This window comes from Leptidea sinapis, chromosome 15, assembly GCF_905404315.1.
Source record: "Leptidea sinapis chromosome 15, ilLepSina1.1, whole genome shotgun sequence".
NCBI classification, from domain to species: Eukaryota; Metazoa; Arthropoda; class Insecta; order Lepidoptera; family Pieridae; genus Leptidea; species Leptidea sinapis.
The window spans coordinates 11947982-11975835 of record NC_066279.1 but is presented as its reverse complement, the minus strand read 5'-3'; the positions used below and the strand labels follow the sequence as shown (position 1 = coordinate 11975835).

The following is a 27854-nucleotide window of genomic DNA, read 5'->3' as shown; positions in this document are numbered from 1 at the left end:
CTGCAGTGCCGCTCAAAGTTCTCAACAATTCTGAGCAATCATTATAGTTGGGCTTCTCATTTACCATCAGAACATCTAGCTCACCTATCTATGATAAAAAATAATATTGTTTATTATTACAGTATTTAGAATAATTTAAGATAACTATTTATTCTAGTATCGTAAGAGAGTGATCATGTTACACTTGCTCAATTGTAAGCTGTAGTTTGTTTAGTTTTGTTGTTGCATTTAATAAATGTTTAAGAAGTTTTAAATTGTTTTCTTAATTAGTATATTAATAACTATTGACACATAGAATCGTGACTAAGCTTGAGGTCCCGAGTTTAGAATTCTAGGAGGTGCTTCTTTATTATAATTATTGATATGTGTATAAGTTCCATACAGACTCTCAAAAAGGTTTTATCGAAATTTAATCCTTTAGAATTCTTTTTTATGTCACTTCTAACACTACCATCGCTTGGTAAACAAATGGCGCTCTGAGAGTGAAGAAGCGGTGGAAGAGGCTCTCCAAGCATTCTTTTTTGCGCTCTTTTTTAAATAAAATCTAGAATATTATACCATCATTATTATAGCTGTAAAATAAGGATATTCTAGTCCCAGGCTGTCCGATAGATTAGATATTCAGCTGTGGAATAGCAGGATTTACAACAGAGCCATTTTTTAAGTTTATCAATCGATAATACCTGAACAGTGACTGGGACTTTATTAAAAAAGTGCATACATTTTCACTTAAAGCTATTATGTATCTTATAAGATGAACCATAACAACACCTTATTCTACCACCATGCAGTGATTACTGTCCTACTAAAAGCCTTAATACAAAAGATTTTAAGTCCTAAGACTTAACATTTTTTAATAATTGTTAATCGTGCCGTAGCTAAAAGATTACTGTCCTGCTTACTAAAACCTTTATTCAAAATATGATAAGTCCTAAGACTTTACATCTATTGTAATTGTTAATAGAATAATCTCTTATCGGTTATAAGGGTGTCTTAGCTAGTAATTACAGCCTTGATACATAAGATGTTAAGTCCTAAGACTTACCATTTTTTATAATTGTTATCACCTATAGTAGAAGTTCAGGATTATCATCAGCATTATAAAAATTATAGAGGAATAAATAAAACATATGTAGTGCCGAATAATGTATATATTTTTTTAACATTTTCATCCTACACACTACGATAAAGATATACAGCAATAATATATATTTGCTTAACATTTTTTTTTAATTATTGGTTTTGCACAGCAGTTCTAATTATACACTACAAATAGTTTATAGTTATACGTTTATTAGCCTAATTGATAAAATCCTCTACCGAAATAACTGTTATTTTTAATTAAAATTTATCAAAAATAGTTAAAATAACATAACACTCCTATTTAACATAACAAAAATAAGTTTTTTTTTCTTAATTTAAATATAGCCTGAATGCAAGTAATACACAATATTTATGTTGTGCTTAAAATAAAGTTAAAATTAAAGTTTTAAGACTTAAATTGCTTTAAACTACTTCGTTACGAATCCATGCACAAGTTTTTGACAGGCTACAACGTTTTTCAAGATTTCTAACGTGGCTTTTTCAAACATAAACCATTGACGGAAAATTTCAAAATGGCTATGAGGCAACTTTAAAAATGTTTCTTTTCGAAAAGTGTTTAAGAAATTACAAAGGGGTATAACACGCATGGTCTTCTCGCTCTTGCTCAGTTTTTCTGAAACCATCATCATATCATCATCAGCCGCCACTGCTGGACAAAGTCCTCCCCCAATGATCTCTACGACGATCGGTCCTGGTCGGCGATGCCCTCATCCAACCTATTCCGGCGAACTTGACAAGATCGTCCGCGTCGGTCCATCTTGTGGGGGGCCTACCAACACTAAGTCTTCCGGTACGTGGCCGCCATTCGAGAACTTTACTGCCCCAACGGCCATCTCTCCGTCGAGCTATGTCCTGAGCCCTGTCCACTGCCACTACATTTTCGCAACCATCTGGACTATATCGCAGGGAAACTCTGAGCTTCCTCATAAGGCCCACAGTTAGCAACCACGTCTGCGTTCCGTAAGTCACCACCAGTCAGCCACGTCAGCGTAATCATAGTAGGAGATCAATACTGTCCTTATCATATTAGAAGCCAAAAGAATTCTAATTTTTACATCGAGCACTGAGTAGTTTCAAAAGGTTAGTCATACTAATTAGAGAATCGGCATGCCATTGGCCTGTAGGAATTTATTAAAAACCCAACCTCAACCTTTTGATATCTACTATTGCGGATGCCCATGGTGGGGCTTACATCAAGGGAGGCAATTGCCCAAATGCCGTTTATAATTAAAAAAAATATACAAAACTATACGTGTAGAAATATGTTCACAACGGCAATATAATCGACAACCTGTTGCTTGGTAGACAAGTATACGTGGCAAATAACGATCTCAACCCTAATCTGGTAATTTTAGGACAATAATTGAAAATGTCGTGATGTTCTTATTAATAGTATAGTTTATACCAGATCTTTTCAAGTAAACCAATTTGAACCAGTAAATAATATTATTTGCAAAGTAGTTCGCAGCCATAACAATTAAGATTCCCATTTACAATATAACGGCAAATTATATTAAATTAAATAATTCAGGCATTAAGTATAAACATCTTATCTACAAATAAATTTCTAACTTTAGTAAAGTTATTATATCTTTCCTATAAACAAATTAAACATATTATATAACATTCATAACATCATGATTAAATATTTTTTTTTATGCAGATACAATTTATTACATTATTTAGTTAAAACGGATTATGCATTTTACATGACTTCTGGAATGTGTCAACTCACATAAACAATAACGGCCTTACCAATAAAATTTTAACTGAGAAAGACTGCTTGACATTCGGCAAACTTCAGAATTATCATTGTATTGACAGCGATATAGTCAACATTTTGAATATTCTTGGTTTTTTCTCTGGTATAACTTTATGCCAAGTTTATTTGTAAGGCCGAACATGATTAATTAATTCGACTCTATTATTAATAATGAAAACTACCATTATCATAAAGAGTTAATTAATCAGTTCTATAATGTCAAAATATTACATACACCATCATAATCTATATATATATATAAAAGAGAATGTATGTTTGTATGTTCCCTAATAACTCCTAAAGTATTTGACCGATCTCAATGAAATCTTTTGTAATAGATTGGTTGAAGCTCTAGGAAGAAACAATCGCCTAATCTGAGTTGACACTTAAGAAAAAAATCACATCAGAACACTGACCTGTATTATTATGGAAAGGCTATCACCACCGGTAAACTGCGATAAATTCCTATTGATTGTCGTAACTGATGTGAGTGTTTGTATTTGGATGTAAAGAACCATAATTTAATGTCATTATAGTTTCATTGTACACGCGCCCCAGTTCAATTAAGCACAAAAATAGCTGTCCCATTTTTTTTTTGGATAGCCTGTCGGATAATATAATAGTCAGTGCATTAGACTCATGAATTTACTTAGCGAATTTACCTTTATAATGCAGGCATTTCCTACAGATAGCATCAGCTTTATCCCTAATACTTTGTGCTGCAACAACTCTATCAGATCCTTGCTTTAATACCTCGCCTTCCATATTTCCTTCGCTAAATTGCTGAATTAGCTTCTGAATATAATTACCTGGTGCTTTGATAATTAATTTAGTATCATTTTCATCCATTCCATCATTACCTGCTTGAACATCTTGAACATTTCCAAAATCATCGGATGTACCAATTTTCAATTTCTCATCAACAGCATTGAAATATATTTTCTCATCAAGGAGTGATTTATTTTCAGTTGGTGTAATGATTATTTCGTGCTTTTGCATATCTATTATCACTTTAGCATCTTCAAATGTTAGTTCTGAAAGAGCAGCATCGATTGATCTGCTACGGAACTGCTTTGATGTTGCGGGTATTTCAGGTTGATTTGATTCAGCATTATTAATTTGTTTTGTTGTACCAATTATTTTTACAGGAGAGGATGCGATGTATGGTTTTTCGCCGGGACTTGATCCTAAAGATAAACATTCTTATTTAATAGGTAACATAAATTCATTTTAAAGAAATGTTTTGATATAAAAGATTAAGTTTGTAATAAAAAGATTGATTTAAACAGTAATTCTCGTTATACTCACAAACAAAAATTCAAATTAACTATAGTGTAGCTGTTATGATACTTATATGAGCGATTGAGAAATATATTGTTGATATTGAACCCCGTGCTAGCTGTAATGGCTAATATTTATCCTCTTTATTTTATAAAAAAACACATCCGTTACATTCCCAAAGTTAAATGTTAATCAGAAATGCATTAAAAATATTTTTTTCTATAATCTATCTATTGTGTAGGTAACTTCAGGGAGATGTAGATTATTTTGTATTTTGCTTTTAGATTTCTTGTTTTCGTATCTAATTCTGATGCTAGTTCCAATGGAAATAAATAAATCACCACGAAAGGGATTTGGTTCCACAGTTAGGTTGAATGCGGAAGAGTGAGAGTTGCAGTAGAAGATGCACTATAGTGTCGCGTCTCTACACAACGAACAGGTACACTATAATATATGACTTCAAAATGAACACTTTAGCACGAGTATTGTAAGAAAGCAGGGCTGCTACGGATTACTAACCATTAGGTGACCACTCGCTTAATAACAAGTCTTATATAAAAAGTTCACTTTTCAAATAACTTAAATTGAAGTGAAAATATTTGATAAATAATCACCCTCCAGCACCATTAATCAATATTCAATTACCTTAATAATTTGCTGTAATCTGTTCACCTTTTGGTCCTAAAATAAAGCAAGGTAAAACAAATTATGAAAAAAATTAAATAATGAATCTAAATTTTAAAAGTCTATGATAATGATGACGTACATGATAAACAAATAACACACTAGATGAAAATTAGCAAAACCATATACAATTTTACAGATATAATGATAGACAAAGAAATGTATTAACAAAAACTATAGACGTGATAGAAGGCAGAGAAAATAATGTATAATCAAAAAATAGCTAGAAGCTAAGCAAGTTTCCTAAGCAACCACCACCCACCATTAGAAGCGTCTTCTCTTTCTTCTTCTGAACAAAGCGGAAGCGGCTGTTCTACCATCAAACCCTGAACCATATCCATGTAAGAGTCAAGCGAGAACTTCTTCCCACACATGCGGATGCCACGGATACGCCTTCTCATTTCTATAGAGATGAGAGAGTTGTAATATTAACGGTATCATATAAAATTTTATAGAAGTATAATAAGAAATTGATGAAGCATACATTATAGGAAATTACATTACTCGGCAGAAAATGTATGGAGTATTTTTATTATTTTCAAACTTATATCATAATATTCATTCCAAAATAGAAATCGATTAATTTCTGATTTTCTATTCAAGAAGGTACTACATCTATTGATGATGATCTAAAATAAATGTTTAAATTCAAAATCATCAATCATGCAAGAAAAAAAACATTTGAAGTCGATACATGGAAGGTGATTCTGCAAAAGTTGCAAAAATGTGCAGTCCAGTCTCCATATAATAATTAATTAAACTTTATACTATCTGGGAAATAATTATTTGAGCTTTACAGAGGAATTAGAAATGTAGATCAAAAAGAAGATAATGAAGTGTAATCTTCATTATCTAAACAAGAAAAATTATAACAATGAAGACTGTATATACTGTAAACTGTAGTTTAGCAAATATTTATTTTAAAACACTTTTGTCTGACCAACATTAAGGTAAATCCTAATTTGGCTCGTCATTGTATACAATTCCCAAAAATGATACACAATTACTATTATTAATACCATGACATACAAGATTATCAGATTCTTCTATTGAATTGCAGTTCCTAAAACTTAAGCTTACCCGGACTGTCTTTCGGTTCCATTTTTAGTTGAGCGAATGTCTGGGCACACGAGGATAAGACTTGCTCATAATCACATATAGCTGCGTGTGTTCCATTCACAATCTTAGGACTCATTGGGCTATTTGCAAGAAGTAGACTGGTACCAAAAGTTGCGTTTAGTTCGCGAGTATCTGAAAATTTTTATTGAAATTAGTTTACTTTAGTTATTTTCATAGTATGATGGTATATTGCTATGGGGCAACGCTGCCGATATCAATACCATCTTAGCTTAGCTGCATCTTAACTGTTGCTTATCTATATATTCTTGATAATTTTATGTATGTACATAGGCGCATAAGTGAATTTGCTAGAAACTGTCACAACCATAATGTTAATACCAGGAACAGACATAAACTAGTAATGCCCGCTACTCGGCTAAGTCGTTGGTAGGGCGATGTATACGCTTTAACAACAAGATCCCAGAAAATGTTCAAAACAAATGTATTACAAAGTTCAAAAGAATTATTAAAAAACGTATTAGTGTGTTTAGCAAACATAAATGACTTTCTTAATGATACCACAGATTGGGAATGGACCGACCACCCTCGGGCTATTAAATAATAAGTTTTATTGTACGATATTACATTATACCCATATTTTTATGAAAAGAACAGAAGCCCTCATTTCTTGCGCTCGTTCTTTTCAGGTCTGAAGCATACGATCAAACGATCAAACATAGCATAGTATCACCAAAACCCGCTAGAATAGGGTAACCAAGATAAAATTTAATATATCGCTAATCACCAAAAATCTAGCCACCATATCAGAAATTGTGTTTACAATGGACTTTGACGTCACACTACGCTTCAACCAATAGCATTGCGTGTCGATTTTTCGTATTTCGCGTGTATTTATTGCATTTTTGTATAATAAATATTTATAATTAATCAGAAATTTAATAAGAAAAAACTTTTCAAGATATCTAACATATAAAATTCTCATGTCGCGGTGTTTATAGTTAAACTCCTTCGAAACCCCCATCATTTTTTTTATTTTTTTTTATTTGTTTGATTATGAGTCAGCATACAAAAATACATACAGCTTCAAATTTACACCCATCTACGATCAACAGTTGCTTTTGCATCGCGATTTTAATATCGGCAATACAACGTTTGCTGGGTCAGCAGTAATCAATAATAATAAAGATTAAAAAAAATATTTGACCAAAATATAAGTAATATGCATACACTGGCCTTTTCGAGCAGCTCAAATGGTTACGCGCTGTCAAATGTTTTGAGAGAGACCAGAGATTGAGCTATACTATACATAGCGCTTTTCTCTTCAGAGAAAAATTTAACTTCCAGTTGACCGTGGAATTGTCCATCGATCGAAATTTTGAGACACAGAGATGTAATAGACGAAGATAATAATTATAAGAACTAGACCTAGCACACGAGGTTACTGACATGTGGGATGTTGATTCAACAATAATTGTCCGAATAGTCGTTTCCGTAAACAGTCTTATAGCAAAGAGCCTCGACCATCATCTCAAGAGGCTCTCGCTTAGTCACAGAAAGCAGCTGTTTTGGGAACGGCACGCATCGTGCGGAAGTTCCTCAGCCTGTCGCCCTAACCACCGGCGGAATTGCCGTGAACTATCGCCGGCGGGACTCTATTTTTATATATATATTTGTAATATTGTTTTTTTATAAGTATGTTATGTATATAAATGTAGAAAATGAGATAAAATTATAATAAAGAGAAATAATAATAATATCCAATGAAGCTCACATTTAACCGTTGATAAGTAAAAGTTTATAGATGATAGATGAGTTACCTTTTAGAGTAATCCTTGGTTTCTTGGAGACAACGATATTGCCGTTTTCTGATCCGAACATGTCGATCAAAATCTCAGATGCCACCTTCTTAATTTCATTGCAATCGTCTGTAATAACAATAATGACGTACTTCATTATAATTTGTTACAACGCATTATTTTTTCATCACAATTGCCCGGGACGTGTTAAAGGCCGGCAACGCTCTTGTGATTCCTCTGGTGTTGCAAGAGAATGTGGGCGGCGGTGATCACTTAACACCAGGTGACCCGTACGCTCGTTTGTCCTCCTATTCCATAAAAAAAAACGTGTATTTTTATGACATTGCTTCTTCGCCTATAATACCAGATCTTAGATAATTTATGCGTATAGATAGAGTCTCTTGCTGCTAAACACCCGATAAGAACAGACCACGCGCCTATTTCTGCCGTGATGCAGTAATGTGTAAATATTACTGTGTTTCGGTCTGAAGGGCGCCGTAGATAGTGAAATTACTGGGCAAATGAGACTTAATATCTTAAGTCTCAAGGTAACGAGCGCAATTGTAGTGCCGCTCAGAATTTTTGGGCTTTTCGAGAATCCTGAGCGGCACTGCATTGTAATGGCTGAACGTCCTGCTCGCCTCGTCCCTTAATTTCATAAAAAGAAGACCAGGCTTGTTACTTAGTGTGCGTGACGAGCTACGTCTTACACTCGCGATTTGTATGTCACTCTGTGTTAGTGTGCGTGCATTGCTCAAAATAAGGGTTAACTGTCAACCTCAGTTTTTCGACGTTTCACAGCTGTCACAGTCTATCTAGACATACGAATGATCTAAGAACGTGTGATTATTAACACGCCTTTAGTAGCTTGGTGTGTATGTATCTATGCAACGGAAGCTGTGGAGATGATTTTCAACTCCTCCAGTCAGTTTAATTTGAAACTCTGCACATGTAAGAATGACCAATAACAATGCAGTAATTTAAATAGGCTGTCTACCTTTTTTCTAACTTGGTATGTATGTTTGTTTGCGGGTAACGGATTTATACGGATCATTTAAATTTGAAACTCTGCACACTTATAAAGAACCGATGACAAAGCAATAAATTAAAAAGTCTGTCCCATATTTCATACCAGGATCTTCAGGATTAGAGATTTTGTATGGCTAATATCCGTTGTTTTATGACAATCAAAAAGCAAATATAATAATAATATTTAAAAAAAAACTAAAAGAAACCCGCTTTAATAGAAAATTAAAGTAAAAAACTATTATTCAATAAGTTTAGGTTTATACCAGTGGGAGGCTCCTTTGCACAGGATGCCGGCTATATTATGGGTACCACAACGGCGCCTATTTCTGCCGTGAATCAGTAATGTGTAAGCATTATTGTGTTTCAGTCTGAAGGGCGCCGTAGCTAGTGAAATTACTGGGCAAATGAGACTTATTATCTTATGTCTCAAGGTGACGAGCGCAATTGTAGTGCCGCTCAGAATTTTTGGGTTTTTCAAGAACCCTGAGTGGCACTTTATAGTAATGGGCAGGGCGTATCAATTACCATCAGCTGAACGTCCTGTTCGTCTCGTCCATTATTGTCATAAAAAAGTGGCTGTTGGGTTACTGAATAAATAAATAATATGCTGGCGAAATTACGGGATAGTTGTAAATAAAGCAGCTATGTCAGATAGTACCTATGATGTCCTGATTGGTAGTTCGTTGTGATGTCACAGTGAAGCGGATAACATAGACTCCCTTAAAACAGGCTGGCACTGCGTGGATGTTGCCGCGGGCATTCAGCCTCTTGAGGAGCATTTCTGTGAGGGTGTTGGCACCTTTCAGGCGAAAGGCGACCATACCTGCAAGAGTACAATTACAATAAATGGTGGAATGAGCAGATAGCCATCTACCCATAGCAATATCATTATCATCATCAGCAGGAAGACGTCCAGGGCTAGACAAAGGCCTACCCCAAAGATCTTCACGACGCCGCCCTCATCCAACGTATTCCAGCGATCTTGACCAGATCATCGGTCCATCTTATGGAGGGCCTACCAACACTGCGTCTTCTGCCTTTACGGTCCCATCGGCCATCTGTCCGTCGAACTATATGCCCTGCCCACTGCCACTTCAGTTTCGCAATCATTTGGGCTATGGGTTAAAAGGCATAAAAGGCAATTATTTTCTCAAAACTGATTCCTTTATAATTCTTTTTGATGTCATTTCTAATATACTCGGACTACGGATCTCCTCATTTCTGAAACGATCTCGCAGGAAAACTTCGAGCATATAGCCCTCTCCATTGACCTCTGAGGGAGCATGAGCTTTCGTATCATACCCATAGTTAGCGACCACGTCTGCGTACCGTAAGTCATCACTGACAGCACACACTGGTTGAAAGCCTTCGTCTTCAGACACTTTCACATATTACTTATTGTACCAAGAACTCGAAGTAAAAGTATAACACTACTATCGTTTTGTACTGAAAAGTGCAACACTTTTTGTGTGAGGAAAAATATTTCTATGTAATGAAATGAAGTGAAATTTATTTATTGCGTTGAATACAGTATACATTATAGATTATAGATGTATAGCAGTATCTTCTCGGATCGAGCCGTATTATAGCGCTGGGTCACTGATAATTCGAGCAGCTCTGCATTGCAACCGGTGAAATGGTTCGAGCTGACGCTGAGGTGCGTCAGACCAGAGATGACAGCAATACTCCATATGTAGCTGGACTTGTGCCTTGTAGAGCGCTAGAATCTGGGCCAGCTTGATATATTGCCGTGCTCTATTTATGACGCCCAGCTTCTTCGAAGCCAATTTTTCTTTGCCCTCCAGATGACCGCAGTGGTTTCGCACTGTAACTCTGATCGCTCAGTTACTAATGGTTCAATGTATCAAGTGCGCGTCTATAAGATTAATATATATCTTGAATAATGTCGAAGAGTGTAGTAAATAATAAAAATTAAACAAGAAATTGAAGTTGATGAATTTGTTTACGTCACATTTAATCATGTCATTCTCGACCTTAAGCTGTGATTATAAGGTCGAGATTCACTTGCACTGGTACTTAACCGATCAAGTATTATTGAAACGAAATATGTATTTAGATTATAAAAACAAACCCAAGTTTGAAGGTTGAGGAATTTCAAAACGATGATCTGCCAAGATCAATGCTTCAAACTTCTGAGCCAGACGTACACCCTGAAAAAATAAGTTTTTTTAATATACTTGCATATACAGTTCGACGACTTTTTCTAGAAGAAGTAGAGCTGTTTATGTTGATACCTGCAGCCGAATTCCACGACCGAACATGACGTCGACATGCGAATTTCCACCCACATCATGTGACGTGACGTCTGGCATTCTATTGGCGCAGACCCTCCTTCTAGACCCTGAAGATGGAAGCATACTCCCACCTTAAAGGCCTACCACGCATCAAGTGGCCTCTGCTATTCCTTATGTCTACGGACGCTTGTTTCACCTCTTCCTATCAAGTGAACCTCGTAGCCCTTTGCCCCTTCTTATGTAATAAAATAAGGCGATCAAATTTCACTATATGATTCTCAATTTATTTCAAAAACGTCATTTTGCACACTTGCTCCACATGTCAATATCCGAAACGTCGCAAGCCTGCCTAGCAATATAAAGTATATATACAGGATGGTCCAAAAGTCCATTAACATTTGGATTGGTTGCCGCGTCTAGCAGCGGCGGCGGAAGGGGGTGGAAGGGTTACGCATTGCAAGAACGGCCAATGGGAATTTAGTACCATGGCGTCGTTCAGCGGTAGTCAACGTGTGTTAATTAAAAAATGGGTGCTCAAGTTTGAGAAGATGGGTTCAATAATGGATTTACCTCGATCTGGCCGGCCTAGAACGTCGATGGACCCCGAAAAAGTGGAGCGAGTAAAATCGTCTGTCCGCGACCAACCTGGACTTTCAACTCGAAAGCGGTCTGCTGTCCTTAACGTGCAAAGATAATGATGTATTAAACCGCATTCTCAAGAAAGATTTAAGTCTACATTCCTATAAAATCCAAATGGTGCAGGAGTTAAGGCCTCAGGACCATGCCACTAGGTTGCAGTTTGCGAACGAAATGGTAGAGCGATTCACCAGTTTTACAAACATTTTTTTCTCAACGAGGCACACTTCCACGTAAATGGGCATGTTAATAGACAAAAATTTCGTTACTGGAGTGACACTATGTCATGGTGATCAAAAACCCCTGCATTCCAGCCAACCAACCCAGTAACTCTTGACGAATTAAAGGATCGTATTTACACAGAAATCCAAAACAAAGCGTAAAATGTAAAGCTGTTATCGAAAATTTCCGCTCTAGATTGCAGCAATGCCAGAATAATGAAAGATTGCTATGGATGATGCGATTTTCAAGAAATAAATTCCCCTTTTGTTTACTATCGAAAACAATAGACAATTTGATCTACTGTAATTAGTTTTTTTTTAATCATCATTCCAATTACAAACGGACTTTTGGTCCAACCTGTATATAGTTGACAGATGTCTCGCAAGAAATTAGCACTTTTATAACCTTCTTATTTCTTTTTTTTTGGAAGAGAGGACAAACGTACGTGTACGGGCGTACGTGTCACCTCATGTTAAGTGATCACCGCCGCCCACTTTTTCTTGCAACACCAGAGGAATCACAGGAGTGTTGCCGGCCTTTCGGAAAGGTGTTCGTGCTTTTTTGAAGGTACCCATGAATGTTGTATGGGCCATGGAAGCAACGCAAAATGAAGCTCATTAAAATTTCCTTAAAAACCGCACTGTGAACGTTACATATCCAGATGGTGGGGATGCTATCCTAATTTGTAGCTTAACGGTGAAAAGGAATTCAGTGGCAGGAATCAGATCAAATAGCTCTTCAGAATACTCTCCGTGATAAATGTGGATATTTGCATCTAAAGTTCAGCACTTTTTCTATGTATTAAGCTTTACTCTTTAACTTAACATCTCTCCCAAGAATACTTGAGCTTACCTCACGAATGTGCTTCTGAATACCGACAACTCCATAATTTCTCAAGACGAACCAGAGCTTCAAAGCTCGGAAACGACGGCTCAGTGGTATTTGCCAATGCTGGAAGTAAAAATATATTAACGAAAATATATCATGTTCTTTTTTTTATTAAACCATGTACTTTAAGACCATAATATAACAGAAAGAAAAACTTTAATTCAATTTAGATTTAATTGTTTGTGGATCTATGGGTGAAATGCCTGAAAATAAACGATTTATTATTATTATTATTATTAATTCATTAAAACCTTTAAAAAATATATAGACTTTGCCGTTTCTTGAGTTTAGACTAGTCTGAGAAATCTCAAACATGGATCAGTGTGAATACAAAGGGACGCCCAATATTATCTAGCATTTTGTCACCTTTTTTAGTCTCCTTGTGGTTTGTCAGTCATTTTTTTTGTTTTACAATGACCTAAATATATATATAGATATATTGCCCTGTGCTGCCTCGGGACGTAAAAAGAATAGGGTAGTCCCAGGTCCAAGGGTGTCGTAAGAGGCGACTACGGGCTTTTTGAAAGTGGGAGAGTCACGCTGCTGCCTTATGACGTCAGCACAATCGGGCCAGACTCGTCCGGGTTACTTACCACACTCGCACAGAATACCGGCGTGAAGTAGCGGCCTAGTGCCGCTATGTTTCGCATAGGTTAGTGTCGAGGACCGGAGGCCATTCCCCCCGTCCTTTCCCCCCCCCCCCCCCCCCCTAACAAAATATGAGAGCGGTCCTAAAAAATAAATTACCCCAGGAGGGTACCGGCTCTTGTAGAGCCGGAGAATCCCTCCCCGAGCATTCGCGCTCGGGCTGCCCCTCGTATTCTGGGGAGGGCACAGTACCACGTATGTCACAGGACAAACAGGGCAGCAACACCACGGCACCCCGCTCCACGCTTAATGTGGACTTTTGTAACATCCGGGGAATTCACTCCAACTTAAACGCCGTCCACCACCACCTTGAGACGGCGCAGCCGGCCTTGTGTTTCCTTACGGAGACGCAGATATCTCGACCTAGCGATACGTCATATTTAACGTACCCCGGGTACAAAATTGAGCATAATTTCATGCCTCATGCCGGGGTATGTGTGTACGTTAGGGAGGATGTCTGCTGTCGCCGTCTCGGCAATTTTGAGGGTAGGGGCCTGTCTACTCTCTGGCTCCGCGTAGATTTAGAGGACCGCGTCCGCATCTATGCGTGTGTCTACAGGTCCCATAGTGGTAACGCAGAAACGGATCACCTCATGGGCTGCGTTCAAGCGGCATTTGATGACGTGCTTGCTCAGATCCCCTCCGCTGAAATCGTAGTCTTGGGTGATTTCAACGGGCACAATGCCGAATGGCTTGGATCACGTACCACAGACTACGCAGGGCGATCTGTGCATAATTTTGCATTGGCGTATGGTCTGTCCCAATTGGTTGAGTCGCCGACGCGGCTCCCGGATGTGGATAGCCAAATGCCGTCCTTATTAGATCTACTGCTGACTACACATCCCGATGGTTACCAGGTCTCTGTCGACGACCCTCTCGGAACGTCCGACCATTGCCTGGTCAGCAGTGTAGTGCCTATCCGACGCCAACGTCGCAGACCACCAGCGACCCGCCGCGTTTGGCACTACAAGTCAGCAGATTGGGATAGGATGCGTTCCTTTTTTGCATCCTACCCTTGGGGCAGGGTTTGTTTCCTTTCAGATGATCCTAGTGCCTGCGCCGTTGCAGTAGCCGATGTGATACTGCAGGGCATGGATATTTTTATACCAAGCTCTGTAGTACCGATCGGTGGCAGATCACAGCCCTGGTTCGATGCGTCAGTTAAAGCAGCATCTGACTGCAAAAAACAGGCGTATCGAACTTGGGTTGCGGCGCTGGGCTCAAAGGATCCGAACTGCAAAGTTCTGAAGAGGAAATATAACCGTGCCTCCAGATTTTTTAAGCGGCAAATCACCCGTGCGAAATCGAAGCACGTCGTCAAAATTGGCAAGCAGCTTTCCAGTTACCCGACCGGAACACGCAAGTTCTGGTCGTTGTCGAAAGCTGCTCTTGGTAACTTCAACCAGCCGTCCATGCCGCCGTTGCACATGAGGAATGACACCCTGGCCCATACGGCAAAAGAGAAAGCCGATCTCCTGTGCACTCTTTTTTCCTCCAACTCGACTCTTGACGACAACGGAAAAACACCGCCGACCATCCCGCGGTGTCAGAGCTCCATGCCTGAAGTACAGTTCCGACAGAAAACTGTTAGGCGAGCTCTGTTTTCGTTGGACGTCAGGAAGTCGAGCGGGCCGGATGGCATTTCTCCAATCGTGCTTAGAACGTGTGCCCCTGAGTTGACGCCGGTGCTAACGTGTTTATTCCGGCACTCTTATTCAAAAGGCGTAGTCCCTGATTCATGGAAGTCAGCCCTTGTCCATCCGATCCCAAAAAAAGAAGACAGTTCGGATCCGGCAAACTACAGGCCTATTGCTATTACCTCCCTACTCTCCAAAATTATGGAGAGCATAATTAACCGCCAGCTCTTGGTATACCTTGAGGGTCACCAGTTGATCAACGACCGGCAGTACGGCTTTCGCCATGGTCGGTCGACTGGCGATCTTCTGGTATACCTAACACACAGATGGGCGGCGGCTATTGAAAGCAAGGGGGAAGGCCTGGCAGTTGGTCTGGATATAGCGAAGGCCTTTGATCGTGTATGGCACAAGGCGCTCCTCGCAAAACATCTATCATTTGGGCTTCCCGAGAGCTTATGCAAGTGGACCTCCAGCTTCCTCACTGGGCGCAGCATACAGGTCGTTATCGACGGTTATTGCTCGAATCCCAAGCCCGTGAACGCTGGAGTGCCCCAAGGCTGTGTGCTATCTCCCACGCTGTTTCTTCTGCATATCAATGATATGTTGGACACCGCCAACATGCATTGCTATGCAGACGACAGCACTGGTGATGCCGTATACACGGGCCATGCAGGTCTCTCTCGGGAAAACGTCGACCAGTGCCGGGTGAAACTTGTGTCTTCTATCGAGTCCTCTCTCGAGAAGGTCGCGGAATGGGGTAAGTTGAACCTTGTCCAATTTAACCCCCAGAAGACTCAAGTTTGCGCGTTTACCACTAAAAAAACCCCATTTGCCGTATCACCGCTCTTCGAGAACACTTCCCTTAAAGCCTCGCCTAGTATCGGGATACTGGGTCTCGAAATATCGAGCAATTGCCAATTCCGTGGCCATCTGGAGGGCAAAGCCAAACTGGCTTCAAAGAAACTGGGCGTCATAAATAGAGCACGGCAATACTTCAAGCCGGCCCACATTCTAGCGCTCTACAAAGCGCAGGTCCGGCCTCACATGGAGTATTGCTGTCATCTCTGGTCTGGCGCACCCCAGTATCAGCTCGATCCATTTGACCGCGTGCAACGCAGAGCAGCTCGAATTGTCGGGGACCCAGTACTCTGTGAACGGCTGGATCATTTGGCGTTGCGTAGAGACGTCGCTTCATTGTGTGTCTTCTACCGCATTTATCACGGGGAGTGTTCCGAAGAGCTGTTCAACCTAATTCCTGCCGCCGAATTTCACCTTCGCACGACACGCCACAAGTTACGATATCATCCCCACCATCTGGATGTGTGGCGGTCCTCCACAGTGCGGTTTTCAAGGAGCTTTCTTCCTCGTACCACGAAGCTGTGGAATGAGCTTCCTTGTGCGGTGTTTCCGGGACGATACGACATGGGTACCTTCAAGAAAAGCGCGTACACCTTCCTTAAAGGCCGGCAACGCTCTTGTGATTCCTCTGGTGTTGCAGGAGAGTGTGGGCGGCGGTGATCACTTAACACCAGGTGACCCGTACGCTCGTTTGTCCTCCTATTCCATAAAAAAAAAAAAAAATATAGAGCAATGACGTTCTATTACATAATTTAGAGCATCAGAGAGTGAATAACTTGAAACTTCGCGTAACAGAAACAGTGTAACTGCAAAGAGGATGTAAATACATACTTGGTATATCAGTCAGTTATACAGCTGACGTATTGTGCAACATTAGTGCTGTTTAACTTAAAAGTGAGATTGAGTGGTTTTAGTGAAAATTTCAATGTGCATTTAATGTACATTGTTGAAATTGATTTTTTGTCTGATTAAAATATTATCGAAAATAAGTTTAAAAAAATGAAATTAATTATTCAATTTTATTTAAACATAAATTAATAAAAATTAATTAAAAAATTCTAAGTTTTCTCTTCAATCGGCAGTCTCTGCAAGTGCCAATTTTTTATTTATTTTTTATGAACATTATATAGTATTTTGCATATTTCAACATACAATAAACATTTAAAGGCAAAAATTTACTAACATATTTTATAATCATGCAGTATTATAAACTTGTTTAAGAAACCACCACCAAATGCTGTTGTTTAGAGTCCCAAAAACCCACCACCTAAATCCAAATAAACATACAAGTGGTTCCTTAGAATCTGGATTCTCCAGCTGAATAGTTTCTTCGCAGCTAGAAGATATTTTATTGTACCCATGGAGGTCATCTTCGAATGTCAATTTGCCGTTGAAACCCGTCTCATTCGTGTTAAGCCTATTTTTCGTATTCGCCTTTTGAGACCCAATCTATGCAATTATAAGAGTATAAGGTAAAAATTATACTTCAAGATCGACAATTAGGAAAAGCATCAGATTTTTATTTTAAACCAAATTAAAGAAATGAAAATAAAAAATATATTTCGGATATTACGCACAGTTTCTGATATATTAACTAGTTTTTTTCCCACTTCGATGAAAAGCTGTCTTTAAGGGTGGTACGAGGGAAAAAAGTGGCCGTGCAAGACGACTTTTATCCCTCATACTATGGACTAAAAGCGAGCTTTTCATCCAGGTGGGAAAAAAAATCGTATGACCACGTGGGATTAGTAGGATATTGTCTCCCGCCAATATTCGCGTGTGAGAATGACCTACTTTTTTCTCCCTAGGTGCGTAATATACTATTAGCTAAACGTCTCATAGTGAGAGAGCGGGTCGAGATGACGTATTGCGGGCATTTCGTATGAAATAAATATTTTCTGTTGACCTAGAACTATGATATAAGTATAGGGAAATGTCTGAAAACTATACATTTATAATAAAATAAAAAAAACCTTTATGCAAGAACGGCGGTATAAATTTTGAATTGAGTTAGCCGTATCATGTGGGGTATCGTGTGAATGGGCTTAATTAGCACAAGCTTAACAGATTTTTGATAATTTTTACGATGTTTGGTTTTCGATTTATGACAGAGAACGAAAAAATCCTTTCTCTTTTTTATAATTATATGTACGGAACTCGCAGTAGGGAAGTCCGACTGGTATTAGTCCAGTTTTTTTTTAAAAGAAAACATGTGTAGCTATATCAGTTATACGCTGAGTTATCAGACTATATTATTTCAAAGTTTTTATGAAAAACATGTCTGAAATATTTTGTTATGTGACAGTGACCTGTAAAAGTGTGTAATTATAAATTTTGTGAAGAAGAATAAGTGCTAACTGTAGATGTATGAACTGAACATGTAAAGAACTGCGGATAAATTATTACCTCATTTTTTCATTATTCTCTTCTCTATTATGTTCTCATATAAGTGACAATATTATGTTTTTAATGAGAAATAAATATCTTTAAGCCTTAACCTAAGTTTAAAGTGATTTGAAGGAATGTGATAGATATATAAATATATACTCTATTTTTTTCTAAGAGCAATATCTACTATTTCTACGGAACCAGAGATCTCATTCCATGCCATTTTCAAAACTAATATATTCTATATAATACATAATATTGAATTAAAAAAAATTTAAAATCGTATTATTATATTATGTGCCTCTTAAAAAAGAAAAAATATTCATATGTAACTCTTGTCTACACATCAACCATTCAATTCCTAAAGCTTCGTGAAAACCGCTGGAAAATTGATGTCGACATTTTTGGTTGTAGATGTATTTTACTGAATAAGTTTTATTTTACTTACCATGTAATCAATAGCTTTTCCTGCAACAAATAAAAAAAATATATTTAGCAATGTAAAGTGCTCATCACCTCACTATCTTGCAACAGCAGAGGAATCACATGAGAGTAGCTGATCTTTTAGAAAGGTACCCATGTCGTACTGTCGTGTCGTGAGATGGTGGAATTCGTCGGCAGGAATAAGGTGAAACAGCTCTTCAGAACACTCCTCCGTCATAGGGTAGAAGACACAATGAAGCGACGTCCCTACGCAACGCAAGAGATCGAGCCATTCACAGAGCACTGGGTCCCCGATAATTCGAACAGCTCTGCGTTGCATGCGGTCAAATTGTTTGAGCTGATACTGGGGTGCGCTAGACCATAGATGACAGCAATACTCCATATGTGGCCGGACCTACACTTTGTAGAGCGCTAGAATGTGTGAAGGAGGCTTAAAGTGTTGCTGTGCTCTATTTATGACGCCCAACTCCTAATTAAATTTAATTTGCAAATTACTCGCTTTATTTTAGAATACATGTCTCTTGGGTTTAATTTTGTGGTTATTAAACCCAAGTTTTCAATGTCTTAAATCAGAGTATTTTCTTTGATTAACGCGAGTGTTACACATTTAAATAATAAAACGAGTGTACGGGTTCCCCTGAAAAAGTGCTCTGGAAAGATTTCGAAACCTCGGGTTAACTAATTAAAATAATAATAAAAATATAACTTCTGCGCAATGTGAAATACAGTTAAAATTACAAGCGTTTTAAGCCTTTAAAATCAATTCATATTTCGAAATTTAGATATTTTTAACTGCAAACTAGTAAAACGGATATACAAATATGTTGTGTTATTTTACCGATATTATTAAGATAAATTTCTGTTATAATTCCAACCTCAGAATACATACATAATAACGTTTGTTTACTCTATACCAAATAAATTCTCTTATTTGTTTGTTTACTCTGTACCGAATCCATTCTGTCTTACATGATTTTAATAGGCCTAAGTACCCACAAAACAATACATAAAACCATGATAACATACTACTAGGATCTACCTTCACTGATACAAAACTTAGTTTATTGGTTAATAAGGATTTTGAAATTGATTCAACAATAAAAAATTAAAAGTCATTGCATATAAATAATTCTTACCTGAGTTTTCATGGCGTAAGTAGATTGGATTTACGTTGAAAGTCCTATGTAATGCTGTGCTATCCTTAACCCTGAAAATTTTAATAAAATGATTATTTTAAAATTCAAATACTTTTTAAATAATTAAAACTATAGAAAGACGTCATTATATTATCTATGGACCTGACGTCGATGACGTCACATCGTCGCTTTGTTACGTTATGCAAAACAAGTAACACTAGGGTATTATTATTAATAATTTAAATTAAAAAATAATAAATATATTTTTCTGTTAACACAACACCTTTACATGAAGTGTGATGCTGATTATTATTATAATGATGAAAAAATATTGAAAGAATCTGGGTTAAGTAAAAAAGGTATTTATTTTTCTGGCAGTACTAACAGCAGCCTATAATAGTACTAATGGCAGTACTAGTATATAATAATAGCGCCACAGAACAACAGAAACAACAGAACGAGTTTATCGAAACTAAAATAAGAATTCACAGAGAATTTTACTAAATCGTTATTAAAATTTGATCATCGATATTAATATTTGTGCTTCATTTCGTTATATTTTTAACTTAAGTCCTTGAGAAACATTTGGAGAAAAAATAAAGAAATTAACAACTGTTGCCTCTCAATAAATTCTTGATATGACGAACAGGAACTTGCTATGACTACTATTCGATCGAGTTAGTCAGTCCTATTTTGTTAAATTTACTAACTGTAAAATAAACCTTTATGAGGTAAAGGTGGGAAATATAAATGTCTTTTAACACTAGCACAGATTGAGAATGGAGCGACCGTCCTCAGGTTATTTAATGTAGATAAATTTTATTGTAATGTTATTTATTTTGAAAGAGGCCCACTGAGTTTCTTGTGCCTTGAAATGATCTTCTCAGGTCTGAGGCATACCTTTCCAAATTGATGGTATTATTTAAAGTACAATAAGTGACTTTTAAATCCTATTTTGAATAAAAATTTGAATTATTTTTGGATTATTCTTTACTGTCGGTCGCAAAATAGTCACAAATGTCCCTGAAAATCTATTTAGTTTTTGATTTACTTACCACATAGCAGTACAGTCAAAGTTGATCATCAACCATTTGGATGGATTGAACGCAAAGGAGTCCGCAAGTTCCACACCATCCAACCAATGACTGAAACATTAATTAAATAACTCCACAGTGAGAAGAAGTGTAGATGAAAACATCTTCTGTGAAAATAACAAAAATTATAACTACATTATATTGATTATTAAGTTGTAGAAGAATAGGTACGCATTATTTTTTTACTTTTTGGTGCATATTATAATATTGTTTTGGAATAGCTTTTTTGAAGACGGTGAAAAACAAGGTGAATGGATAACTTTATCTAGGGGCTCGCACTTGAGTAATTGTCTTTAAAGGTAAGCTATATATATTCATTTTTTGGCGTGAAATGGGGTTAACTTAGTCAAATGAAACAATTTTTTAAGCCGTTATAATTTTTGAAAATCTCCAAGGGTATAAATTTGCTTATTTATTACTACTTTGGTAATAAAAAATATATTATAATTTACAAGTGGGAGGCTCCTTTGCACAGGATGCCGGCTAGATTATGGGTACCACAACGGCGCCTATTTCTGCCGTGAAGCAGTAATGTGTAAGCATTACTGTGCTTCGGTCTGAAGGGCGCCGTAGCTAGTGAAATTACTGGGCTAGTGAAAAATTTGAGGTTGATAGTTGACCTCTATTTTGAGCAATGCACGCAAAGTTACACAAAGTGACATACAAATCACGAGTGTAAGACGTAGCTTGTCACGCACATAAAAGTAATAAACCTAGCCTGATTTCATGGGTTGTCTAGCAGCAAGAGGTGTAATTTCTATTTCGGTCTGAAGGGCGCCGTAGCTAGGGAAATAACTGGGCAAATGAGACTTAACATCTTATGTCTCAAGGTGACGAGCGCAATTGTAGTGCCGCTCAGAATTTTTGAATTTTTCAAGAATCCTGAGCGGCACTGCATTTTAATGGGCAGGGCGTATCAATTACCATCTGCTGAACGTCCTGCTCGTCTCGTCCCTTATTATCATAAAAAAATATATATAAGTTATCAGAACTTTTTTGACATTTGCGACATTCGTTAGTTTGTTTTTGGTTTCTTCGTCCATTATTAGGATAGGCAAAGGGTTCGAGCCCATACAGCCATATTTGTTAATATTCAATAACAACGTCATATTAATATGTGCTAATATAACCTTCAATTTCTTATTATCAATTATTTTATTTAATGAGTGGATATTTTAAAATGTGCGAATGGTATTAATGAATATGGTGCTAATAAATAGAATATAAATTGAAAATAATAATCAGTCAAATAAAATGGCGGAATTCCGGGAACATTTTACACTTTCATCAATAAATAAGCATAAAGGAGAAAATCAAGAGCCTGATAATGACCCCACCTGTAAAAAGTTTAAGTGTTTATTTTCTGATGAATAATAATATCAAAATATAATATTATATCATTCTTTGTAAAATATATTAACTACTTGATTAAATAATGTATTTTTAAAGGCATTTTTTTTATTTTAGGTAGATCAAATGCCAACTATGCTCAAAAGATAAAGTTATATCGTTAGCGTTTCCGAGAAAAAAAATAGCAAAAAATGTAACAAAGCTCCTCAGTAATAAGTGAGTGTTTATTTGGTAACAAGGCTTTATTTAATGTTATATATTAATGTATCTGTTAATTATTATTAAGTATTAAATCAATCGCGAATGTTTGCGAAACTGAAGTGGCAGTAGGCAGTGCACATAGTTCGACGGACAGAAGGCCGTTGGGGCAGTAAAGTTGTCGAATGGCGACCACGTACCGTAAGACGCAGTGTTGGTAGACCCCCCACAAGATGGACCGATGATCTGGTCTTGATCGCCGGAATACGTTGGATGAGGGCAGAGCAGGACCGATATCTTTGGGTGAAGCCTTTTTCCAGCAGTGGACGTCTTCCGGCCGATATAATAATCATGATAATGCTCAAATCTTGAAGGTCCTAAAGTCGTGTCAGTTCGGGAAAACTGCAGCCGGAATTTGATTCCAAGGTACTCATTCTTCAAGTTCTTACCGAAATTCTGGGCACACGAAGGCACTGCCAGCGTAGGCTGCATCCACATGAAGCCAGGCTGAGTGCTTCTCACACACTTCACCTATCTCCCTCAGATTATCGAACGCAACTGAACCTGTTGTGCCGAGTGTTGCGCACACCTGAAAAATGTTTCAATGAAACCTTCTGTTTTATCTATAGACTTACAATATACAAGCGTATAGATGACTTAACAGTCCGGCAATTGGTGACCAATTTTGATTTTGTCCATATGTGCTATAGTTATACTAATTCCTAGCGAAGCTGACTGTTTACGACTTGTCATGCAAAATTGGTTACAGTAGCAATAAATTAAATTTGACAATGCGGGGCTCGAACCCGCAGCCTCTCGTGTTCCCTCCGAGCTCTCTTCCAACTGAGCCAATCGTTCGAGTGAAGTATGGTTCGCAAATCTTTGTATGTATTGTTCAACTTTCAATATATACATATATTTACGGCTTGAAGCGATTCGACCGAGATTCGAACCCGGGACCTGTAACTCAGTGAGCAAGGTAATTTTGTAAACAAGGTAATAGAGTGCTGGTTATCTTAATACTTTTGTGATTATCTTACAGTGGAAACAGGCATGGAATGTAGTTATGAGTCGCGACGATAGAGGCAATCTTCACTATCGCATCAAGTTTAATAGCTTCATAATGAGAGGTGTGATGAAAATTTCGTTCCGTGATTTTAAAACTGAATATAATGTGTCTGTGTCTGTACCGCCCATATGGCCGTTTACAATAACCTATCTACCCTTAGTTTAACTAAGCGTAAAAGGATACGTCTACGTCTAGTAAGTTAAACTAAGGATAGATAGGTCATTTAAAACGGCCAATAAACAGCATTAGTAGACAGCTGAATTTTGACAGAATTTTGTTATTGCTTTTGCCCTATAAATTATATCAACACTCACTTCACGTTTAAGACTTTCAGTTGTGCTTTGTAAATTTAATTGCAATTTTCTGAATTTGACTCATAGCAATCCCCGATAGCCCTCGATTGTCTCATAGGTAATCCGCGGGTTTTCTTCAATAAGCGCTTAACAGTGGCCACATTATTTTTGTTGACGGCAGTTGACGGCCACCCTTTACGAAATTCGTCATGTAAAGAAACTCGAAATTCAGCAAACCATCGCCTCACAGTGCTCAAGCAAGGTGCCTCTCTCCCAAAAACAAGCGGAGAGAGAGAACTTTTAAAATCATAAAAAATGATCGCTCTAAAAATAAATTAAACTTTTCGACTTAATTCCATTTTCGTTGCGTACGTAGATCTTTGATGTGTGATAAAATACAATTGACAAATGTTTTCCCGCCAATACTTTTTTTTATTACTAAGAAGGATGAAATGTTTCACAAAATATAACAATCGAAATTCAAATCGTTCCGATTAGCTAGAAGTGCAAAACTTTTAGTGTGCTGGGGCACACTAAAAGTTTTGTATGTTTGTAGCGATATTTCCTTAAGAAGCCTGTATTACGTAGGTAGTAGAAAAGGCTAAACCAATAATAAAATTATCTTATCTTCAGTCATTGACTCGTATGCAAATTTTCATGAACATCGATATACAAATAGGCAAAGCCTATATAACTGTAAATATATTGTGAAAATGCATTACATTTTATGATGCATTAATAAATATTTCATTTAATTTCGCTCAGCAAAGACTCAACTTTATCAAGTTCATTAGCAAAGAATTAAGTAATGCTTCTACAGTGCCATCTGGTGGCCAATCTAAGCTTAGTGGTTGTCAGCTTGAATGTCTCAAACAAATTGGTCCCAGTGCAACCAAGTAATCTTCCAGACTTACTTACTGACTTACCCCTCGGGAACCGAGAAAACAAAGGCTTAATTAGCTTGTTATTATAAAATGGAGTTTTAATATTTTATGCTTATTAATTCTCTTGTATTTCATGTTACGTCTTTGCGTTTGATTTTATGTAAAGTTATTTATTTGTTTATTATATAAGGCATAAAAGGCATTTATTTTCTCAGCATTGTTTCCTTAAGAATTATTTTTGATGTCATTTCTAATATACTAGATACTACTAGCACTTCGGAAACAAATAGCGGTCTGAGAGAGAAGTAGCGGTGCAAGAAACTTTCCCAGAATTCTTTTTTTGCGCTCTTTTAAATAAACTACACAATATTGTACTGTTCGATCACTTAGATATTCAGATAGATACAAGTCAAGCTAATATAAAACGTGTAGAAAGCTCGGAACTTCGTTTTATGTTAAATAATATTTATATTTTTATTGAAAAAATTTATATACCACGTCAAATTAATGAAATCATCATTCAGAATGTTCAACTAAGCATAGCTGAGGATGCATATTAATTGAGAGTAAGATCAGTTGAAACTCACCCAAAACGGCACAAGGCCTTTTGCCTTGTCAGCGAGTATGGCTTCTTCCAACGCAGCCCCTCGCATACTCTGGTTTCCATCGCTTTCAATATACCGCATCCGGACTAATGCTGATAAAATAAAATAACATAATTATTCAGTTTATCGATCACTCACCAATCACTTTTTTAGCAGTTTTGACGTTTTTAACAGTGGGGATCTCCTTTCCACAAAATGGCGGTTAGATAATGGGTACCACAACGGTGCTTAATTCTGCTGTGAAGCAGTAATGTGTAAGTATTATTGTGTTTCGGTCTAAAGGGCACCGTAGCTAGTAAAGTTACTGGGCAAACGAGACTTAATACCTTATGTCTGAAGGAGACGAACGCAATTGTAGTGCCACTAATAAATTTTGGATTTTTCAAGAATCCCGAGCGGAATGAGCGGACGAATTCCAGGAATCATCAACGTACAAAAAAGGTAAAAAAGGGTGGAATTATTAATGAGAATCCACAAACAATATGCCTAGATAGCAGATTTTTATGTTCAAACAAATTCAAAAACTCTAGCTTTAGAAGAAAAGTCTATACCAATTAGTCCAGCCTTCTCCACCGAGGAATGCGCTTGATCCGAGCAGTAGCAGATCAGATGACCCAGTAGTTCAGAAGACTGCACTTCGGGGTTCCGCTTAGACAGCTCCATCAGGGCCCGCGTTCTAGCTGCCAGAAGACTCACGAGAGTTGCTTCACTTGCTGTGGTCTACAAATTCAAATGTTTTTATTCAAAATGGGATATGAACTCACTTATAATACCTAATACCCATTCAAGAATTTATTCCTCAGACCTGAAAAATAAAAGGCGCAAAAAACTCAGAGGACTTATTTTTTGTATAATTTCATTGAAATGAAATTTATAAATTAAATAACCTGATGGTAGTCTCTGAAATATTTCAATTTCGATTGGATAATAAAAAGGAAACCTGAATGACTCCTCCTCCGCAGCTGTCATTCTTCTCGTTCAGGAAACATTCAGGCAGACCCAGCAGCTTACCCAGCCAGTTCATAGCAATGGTCTCCAACTCGGTTCCAGCGGGAGACGAAGCCTGTATATCAGATAAAGTTATCAACAAACCTTTTTCCAGTTTTTTCTGAAACTTACCGATATGCTTACGATAACATAATACGGAAAAATTGTCACACTGTTGTTTTTGTTCCATTAAGACTTCAAATCAGACAAATTATTATAAAAATGGGGTTAAACATTGTAAGTCTACAATATACTAGCTTATATATAAACAAAGCCTGCGTAAAAGAAGAACATCTCTATCGGATACAGCAAGACAGAAAAGGAAATAAAAATCTATTGTTTTGTGTAACCAAATCTATTATTTCATCACAATTAGAATATAAACGGTATGGGGTTGTACATTGTATACGAACAAACCAACATATTTTTTTTGTAATTTACTCGGTTTGTTATTTTAAAGTGACATTCCTCACTTCTTAAGAAGTAACACTTTTTTAACTTCTTTTATTCAAATTTTGTTTGTGTACCAAAAAAAAGCTACATCTCAAGTCAGTTTCCTTATATACAATTATTGAGGTTGAGAGGGCTACCAACTATAGATACTGTAGATGGAGCCACAACCAAAAAGATGAACACACATATCAAGAACTACGTACTGGGACGGGGGCGGCAGGCGCGGGTTCGATAACCACATCATCCATAAATTTTAGTACATATTAAATTTTGTTTGAACTATATTACTCACCCAAGTAAAGCATAGGACGTTAAGTGCACTGGATATCATTTCTCCCATGATGGAAGGGTACGAAGTCAATGCAGGGAAGTACGCATGCATATGCGGACTCTGCCAATGCACTATCTGTACAAAAAAATAAAAACAATAACAATCGTTCAATGGACCACAAACATTTCATATATATATGACGATTTCTTTTATTATTATTAATTTGAATAAAAAATTGAGCTATCGGAAAACGCTAACCAGATGTGAAACTCAGAAACCATTTTCTAAGCAATAGAATAGAAGTATATTTATTTAGCACAAGCTGACACCGCCGACTTCGTACTGCTGCAATCGATAAATAAAAGACCTAAACTTTTGTATAAAATAAACTAAAAACAAACAAAAGGAAACCTTTTTTTAATTAAAACAAATATAAAAAAATGTACGGTTTGAATGAAATTATATTATTATTTCGATTAATTACACATTATTATGTTGCTTACTTACAAAACAGAGTTTACCTGAAATACTGGCTATTTATAAGGTTTAAAATTGATTTTGACACACACACACACAGTTATGATACAGGCGGTTAGTCAATTTAAAGCTTTTTGATAAACTATATTTTTTGTTTTGTTTTGTGGTGCGGTTATTTTTTGACAAAACTTAAGATTTATAATATAATTATGATAATATTGTTTACGTTTAGAAATTTAATTTGTGACTAAACTTAAGATTTATCAATCTACATCAAAATAATCTGATAGATAGTTAACAACTGTAGTTAATCTACCTACTATAC

General features: G+C 37.0%; 1 protein-coding gene across 1 annotated transcript in view; it reads right to left on the bottom strand.

Annotated features, from left to right (window-relative positions):
- Positions 1 to 1136: 1136 nt before the first annotated feature.
- LOC126968304 (histidine decarboxylase) overlaps positions 1137 to 27854 on the bottom strand; it is a 44422-nt gene continuing 17704 nt past the window's right edge. Inside the window, exons 4-18 of the mRNA XM_050813221.1 lie at positions 27074 to 27187; positions 26282 to 26404; positions 25893 to 26061; positions 25324 to 25433; positions 22940 to 23079; positions 20904 to 20993; positions 19849 to 19919; positions 18717 to 18736; positions 12702 to 12800; positions 10829 to 10907; positions 9395 to 9559; positions 7729 to 7836; positions 5912 to 6082; positions 5094 to 5234; positions 1137 to 4053 (exon numbers count right to left, since the gene is read on the bottom strand). Of these exons, the coding sequence (XP_050669178.1) occupies positions 3512 to 4053; positions 5094 to 5234; positions 5912 to 6082; positions 7729 to 7836; positions 9395 to 9559; positions 10829 to 10907; positions 12702 to 12800; positions 18717 to 18736; positions 19849 to 19919; positions 20904 to 20993; positions 22940 to 23079; positions 25324 to 25433; positions 25893 to 26061; positions 26282 to 26404; positions 27074 to 27187 (2142 nt within the window). The 3' untranslated portion in view covers positions 1137 to 3511. The remainder of the gene's footprint in view (positions 4054 to 5093; positions 5235 to 5911; positions 6083 to 7728; positions 7837 to 9394; positions 9560 to 10828; positions 10908 to 12701; positions 12801 to 18716; positions 18737 to 19848; positions 19920 to 20903; positions 20994 to 22939; positions 23080 to 25323; positions 25434 to 25892; positions 26062 to 26281; positions 26405 to 27073; positions 27188 to 27854) is intronic.